At 52.8% G+C, this 7038-nt stretch overlaps 1 protein-coding gene across 1 annotated transcript in view; it reads left to right on the top strand.

The window, feature by feature from the left end:
* DOC2B (double C2 domain beta) overlaps positions 1 to 7038 on the top strand; it is a 38007-nt gene that overhangs the window by 741 nt on the left and 30228 nt on the right. Inside the window, exon 2 of the mRNA XM_012555473.1 lies at positions 13 to 95. Coding sequence (XP_012410927.1) covers positions 13 to 95 — 83 coding nt within the window. The remainder of the gene's footprint in view (positions 1 to 12; positions 96 to 7038) is intronic.

Below are 7038 nucleotides of genomic sequence, written 5' to 3'. Positions count from 1 at the left end.
CCGGGGCCGCAGCCCCGGCCCCAGCCCAGCGCGGCCGCCGGCCAAGCCGCCCGAGGATGAGCCGGACGCCGACGGCTACGAGTCCGACGACTGCAGTAAGTTTCCAACTCGCCGACTTCTCGGCCCTTTCTTTCTTGTGGGTCCTGGCGGCCTCCCTGGCCTTGGTCGCTCTTTGGGTGCCCTCTCATCCCTCGTGCTTTCCCTTGGCATGCACCCCTAGCCCAGGGGCGGCCCCCTCGCCTGCTCGGTGCGCTCCCCGCGCGCCCTGCAGACCCAGCCCGACGCCCCACTCCCCCAGACTGGAGAGGTGGGAGTTTAGGGGCGCCCCCTGGGGGTGTCCCATTTCCAGGGTCGGGCTCCCCAAAGCCCGCGCCGCGCCCCCTCTCGGCCCCCACGCTGGGAGCTCCGGGGGCGCGGGCGGCGGCTTTTGTTCCCGGGAAGGGCGGAGCTGCGCCCCGGGGAGACACCAGTTGCTGCCGGCCGCGCGGTCGCTCCCCGCCCAGCGAGCCCGCTTCGGGCCAGCCCCGCGGCCGGGGGTCAGAGCTAGTGTGGGCGGGGCAGGGGGCCTGGAGCTGAGGCAGGGCCACCCTCCCTGGTGGGCCAGGCGGCCCGCAGGGCCTGGCGGCTTTGCTAGAGCGCTGGCCGAGGATCAGGAGGACCGCGGAGCCGCTTGTCCTTTGGAAAAACCTTGGCGGTGCCTCCTTCCGCGTCCATGGACCCCGCTGCAGCGCTCGCTCGGGCCGCCGACCTCGCCCACCTGTTACGCCCGCTCCCCGGGGCCGGTGGATTCCCCCAGCCCAAGCCCCCTCCTCCTGGGCTGAGCCCCCCGAGCCCTGGGGAGCAGACAAGTGCCTGAGTCCCTGGGGCCTCGGCCCGGTTGGGGGACACTCCTAGCGTCTTTTCCCGACCCTGGGGCTGCCAGCCCTGCCAGACCCGGGCCTAGGGGGGAAGCTGAAGCGGAAAGAGGTCGCTGCTAGGTGCGGACTCGGTTTGCACCGGGTGGGGGCGGGGATGAGGGGACGCTGCGTGCAAGGCCCTCAGCGCAGCTGTGGCCCCAGTCGCGTCACTGTCAGACCTGGAAACGCAGCATCAAACCCCAGGCTTGCCCAGGATGTGGACCTGGGGGTGGGGGTCCCTCGGGGGTTTCCGCCAAAGCTGCCTGGCCCTTTCCTTCGCGCCGCGAGGGTGGCCGAGCCTGGCATGGGCTCTCATACGAGCTAAGGGCTGGGAGTTTCCCGGACCCTAAAACGTGCCACTGGAAGCTGAAGGTGGGGGCTTTCCTGTGCCACTCTGGGGCGCAAACCCGTCATCGCCCTACCCGGGGAGGCCCATAGCCGCGGCGGTCAGAGCGCTGGCCTGTGTGGGGAAACTGCCTGTTCTGCGCTTTCTCCAGGCCTGGACCACAGCCCTTGGCCAGCACCTGGCATCTTGAGGCTCTGCCCGCAGGCATGGAGGGTGGGGAGCAGTCGTCCCCCTGCACTTACCTGCCAGCTTGGGGAAACTGGGTCGGCAGAGCTTATTGCCCGCAGGCCTGTGCCCTGAATCTTTCCTACCCCCAGGCTCCTGGCACCCCGTGCAAAGTGCACCCCCTCACTTGCTGTGGGCTCTGGCAGGCCCTAGTTGGGACCAGAGTCACCCCTTTGGCTGTCCTGAATGCAAAGCCACCCCCAGACGAAGGGGAGGAAATTGTTCCCATTTGCAGCATCTTTTCTGCTGGGCCAAGAGAGTGAGGGGGCAGGGCCGGGCTTCAGGCTACCTGCTTTGTGGCACACAGGGCACGCTGGATGACATACAACCAAGAAGTGAGAAATCTGGGCATATCTTTGGTCGTCCCTGAACCCACAGGCAAGGAGGGGACCAGAAAGGCCAAGCCTCTGCCAGCTGCCTCTTCTCCCTTCAACTCTTCAGTCTTTCATGGAGCGTTGTCCTAGGAGCAGAGGGGGTGCAAAGGGGAACAAGGCTGAATCCTGACGGGAACACACTCGCACGGGGTCAGCAGCACAACGCGGTCCTGGACACCGCTTTGCCAGTTTAAACTGTGGTCTGGCCCCACCTGTATCACCAGGGCACACTACAAAACCCTGTAAAGAAGGCCCAGAGAAGAGCTGAAGGAGGAGGTTGTGTGGCTGAGCCAGGGCCAGCTTGGCCCCCTTGTCTTCCTAAAGAGGCCGCCCACCTTGGGTTTGGATCCCATCAGGGGCTGAGCAAACAGCCCGGATGCGGGAGTGCAGAAATCTTGGCTCCTGCCAGCGGGCGGGACCAGGTTCTGGGGCAGGACAGCACCCCACCCAACCACCCCAGGCCATGCTCCCCTCTCGGCTCTGACAACCAGATCCCTAGAATAAGCCTAAATGATTCAAACCAGATGGTTCATTATGGCTTTAGCCAGGGTTATGCTATTTACTGCCCTAATTATTGGATTATCTCTGTTCTGACAAAAAGAAATTAGGGCAGTTGCTCTGTTGTCCAAGGCCGAGAGTAGAGTGCTGTTTATTTGCTCAGCCTTCTTCCTCCTCTCTTTAAATCCCATCCTTTATTAAGTCTCCTCAAGGCACGAGCACAAAACTCGCATGGTCCAAACAGATCTAACAGAGGAGTGACAATGAGGAGAAAGTGCAATGAAATGGAATTAGAAATGCCACCTGGTGCCCTCCTTCCCGGTTCTCCATGGTGCATTCTGGCTAAGCTGGACACACTGCTTGTGCCCGCCAGACGCGCCCTCTGCTCCACGCCCCTGCACGTACTCCTCCCCTGCCTCGGATGTTCTCCCACCTGGTCTCCACCTGTGGAAACCCAGTCCAGTCTTCAAAGATGTAATGACTAGAATGCTTTGGGGTGCAAGTAACAAAAAAACAACTCAAAGTGGCTTAAACAATAGAGGGAGCTGAGGTTGTGCAGCACCAGAGTGGGTTGATTTAGCAGCTCAATGGCATCGTCAAGGGTGATGGGTCTGTCTGTCTTCCCACTTGGCCATCCCCTTTTCCTCTTAAGCTGACCTTCCTCATGGACCAACGTGGCTGCTGTGGGTCCAGGTGTCACATGCAGCAATAAGGTCCTAATTCTGATAAGGGCCGGTTTCACTCCCATGTCTCAATTTAAGAGTGGGGGAACCTCTCCCAGAAGTCCCAGAAGACTTGTCCTCCTGTCTCATTGGCCAGAATTGCATCACATGCCCCTGCTTAAACCTGCCACTGGGGTCGGGGCAGGACTCCGTCCTCCTGGTGCTCATGGAGGTCTGGAGCAAGGATAAAGTGGAGGAACTGCTGTTGGGTCTGCACAGAGACCTTCCTCAACTCAGAGCATTTCCCAGTCCCCACTGGCAATGCTTTCCTCTTCCTTTGAGCCCAGAACCTCTTTTGGCCTTAATCATGTTCTGCCCACCTGTCTTCATATTTTTATTCATTCAACACAACAACGCCAACTGTGTCAGGCACTGTGCTGGGCACGGAGAGTCAAGAATGCCTGAGATGCAACCTCTGCTATCAAGTTCTCAGAAACAAAGCCAAATGAGTGGCCCAGCAGTGAATAACGGGAGGAGGAACTCAAACTGGGACCAGCTGCGTACACATAGCGCACCACTGAAAGGGCCCTACTCTAAGGCTGGGAGAAGGGAGGAAGCAAGCTGGCCAAGTGGAAAGGGGAGAGAGAGGGTGCTCCTGGCACAGGGACTGCCATGGACACTGAACAAAGGTGTAGGAAACAGCCGAGTTGAGATATGACAAGCAGAGTTAAGTGGCTGGAGCAAGGGGAACAGACTGATGATGAGGACAAAGTGGTCATATCACAGAAGGCTTCAAATGCCCAGGAGACAATGGGGAACCTTTGAACAAAATTTAAGTAGGGGAACAATTAGATTTACGAAAGTCCTAACCTTCTGCTACTAAGTTCCTGGGAAGCAGGATGCACGGCTCATTCCTCTTTGTGCCACTGAGCAGCGCCTGGCTCAGTGCTTCAGTTTCCCCATTTATGAAATGTTTTCAATTCAGGCTTGGTAATTATCTATGGTGTTTGTCACATATTTAAACTATTTGTGAGGCTGACATTTTTCTTCAAAAAAAGTCAGGGCAAACTGTACATGTGAAGATTGTTGAAATGGCAAATGTTTCGTTGCCTATATATTTACCACAATAAAAAAAAAATGTAAATAAATAAGCTGCCAAAAAAAAAAGGTCAGGGCAGACTTCCTGTTCCCAAGGGTGTGCGTGTCAAGAAAGTTCAGGTGCAAATCAAGGTTGTAATGATGCGGCCAATGTCCAGCACCCAGAGGGGGGTGACCGTCAGCCTTACAGGAACTTACAGGGCTTGAGCCTGGTTTGCTCTGAATTAGCCATCAAAGCTCTGTAATTATTGGCAAGCAGGTGACAACTCTCAAAGGTCCATTAGTGACCTACTCTCATTATATTTCCAAAGATGTAAACTTTGGCTGGGGCATGTGACTTGAGTGGCTCTAAGGGCAGGGCAGGGGTCTGTGGCTCACACAGAGAGATGCCTTCCCCTGCCCTGAGGGCCCTCTTCACCCCAACCACCAGCCCAGGGTACGTTTCCAACTCAAGGTCTCCTCCAGGGCAGCGGCGGAGCCCCCACCTCTCTTTCCCCAGAGAAACTCTTTTATTTCTTAGCTGCATCCTCCTAAGAGTTCAGTTAAACAAAGTGCCACAAAAAAAATTTTAGAAGCCACTACACTTTAAGGTAAAAGCTATCAGGATGGAAGTGAAGAGAGCTGGATTCGGTGTCCAGCTCTGCTGTGCCACCCTGACAAGGTTACTTCCCCTCTCTGAGCCTCATTTCTCCAATTGGGATGTGAAGACTGTGGACCACAAACTCCCTAAAAGCTTCACCACCTGGGAGCCTCTAAAAATTGTGACTGAGCTTCTATTTATAAACTATTATTTCTTACACGCCACCACCCGCCTGTCAGTTTGTCTTGCCATGGTGGCTTGCATGTTGATGTGATGCTGGAAATAATCCCACCAGTATTTCAAATACCTGAAGGGTCACCCATGGTGGACAAGTTTCAGCAGAGCTTCCAGACTAAGACTAGGAAGAAAGGCCTGGTGATCTACTTCTGAAAATTAGCCAGTGAAGACTTTATGGATCACACAAGAATAGACATATGCACACCCATGTTCACTGCAGCATTATTCACAATAGCAAAAAAATGGAAACAACCTAAGTGCCCATTGACAGATGAATGAATAAACAAAATGTGTGTCCAGGCATGGACCAGTAACTTGAAATTTGCCTCCAAAACTGGAGGGTGCGAGAGACCGAAGAAAGAGGAGGGCAACTCCAGTGTGGTGGCAAAGGAGGTTTTTTCGGAAAACTTATATACAAGGCAGTCCCTGACAGCCGCAGGACCAAATCAGATCTCTGCACCCCACAGTGGGAGGGCAGAGGTTTTGTAGTGGTGGTGGACATTAGTAGCTCCATGCCAGGGGCTAACATAGAATGCAAACTGCAGTGAGCTGGCAGACCGCATGAGGGTGCTCATGTTGGGCCTTGGAAATCTTGTTTCTCCTTCAGTCCACCCCCTGAGGCCAGCTCTAACAGTCTAGCATGTTTTCTCTCTTGTGCCGTCTTGCAAGACACCCCATTCCCTCCCCGCCAGCAACAGATACAGAAGTGGGATTGGCCAGGGGTCGTGTGGTACCTGTACATGTGCAAGAGACAGAGAAAGTTACTGTGTGCCCAGAACAGGGGGAAGGCTTCTCTGATAAGGAGAAGGAACTGGGAGAGAGAAGGTGACCCAGTTCCCAGCCTCCTTATCAGAGAATGCTGTGTGCCCAATGCCTTTACTTAGGCAGCCTGGATGGGAGGCGTAGAGGCAGACCATTCCCCCAACAGTATGGTCTATATACACAATGGAATACTACGCAATGATAAAGAATAATGATGAATCCATGAAATATCTCACAACATAGATGAATTTGAAGGACATTCTGTTGCATGAAATAAGTCAGTTACAAAAGGACAAATATCGTATGAGACCACTATTATGAATAGTTAAGAAAATTTCACTCACAGAAACTTTTTTTTTATGGTTACCAGGGATGGGAGGGGGAAGGAGGGAAAATCACTAACTAGAGAGTAGACACGTGTTACCTTTGGTGGAGGGAAAGGCAGTATACAATATGCGGGAGGTCAGCACAACATAACCAAGGCAAGGGAAGACACTGAGAGGTACATAATAATAAAAGACAGCGAAGGTAAATACTATAACATACACAATCCTGCAACAACAGTAATAACAAACAATAACTTAGAAGTGGATACACAGGTAGGTATGTATGCTGAATAGGTGCGGGAGGGCGTATGGGAGTATACCCACATGCATATACGAGTTTGGCTGTGGATATTTCTGCATACATATTCTTATGTGCTGCATGTATATTCATATATATAATAGAGCATATGGGGGCACAGTCATGGAAGCAAGCTAAATGTAACCAAACATCTTGCAGGACTGAGTTAAAGGGCTTGAAGGCTAAGGACCATAATTCCGAGGGACATCTAGGTCAACTGGTCTAACATAGTTCATAAAGAAAATGTTCTAAAGAGAACCTACAGGCTGGGGGAAAAAATTTGGCTATGACATATGGATAAGGGTCTAAACTCTAAAATCTGTAGAATACTTCAGCACCTCAACAACAAAAAACAAATAACCCAATTAAAAAATGGGCAAAGGATATGAAAACTTCACCAAAGAAGACGTTCAGGCGGCTAACAGACACATAAGGAAGTGCTCACAATCATTAGCCATTAGAGAAGTGCAAATCAAAACTGCGATGAGATCACATCACACCCCTAACATTACTGGAACTAATAAAAAAAAAACAGAAAATAACAAACATTGGAGAGGTTGCAGGGAGATTGGAACTCTTCTTATGCACTGCTGGTGGAAATGTAAAATGGTACAAACACTATGGAAAACGATGTGGCACCTCCTTAAAAAGCTAGAAATAGAAATACCAAACGATCCAGCAATCCCACTCCTAGGAATATACCCTAGAGAAATAAGAGCCGTCACACGAATAGATA

Source organism: Trichechus manatus, unplaced genomic scaffold (assembly GCF_000243295.1).
Source record: "Trichechus manatus latirostris isolate Lorelei unplaced genomic scaffold, TriManLat1.0 scaffold00040, whole genome shotgun sequence".
In the NCBI taxonomy this organism is placed as follows: Eukaryota; Metazoa; Chordata; class Mammalia; order Sirenia; family Trichechidae; genus Trichechus; species Trichechus manatus.
This window is presented reverse-complemented; position numbering and strand designations above follow the sequence as displayed.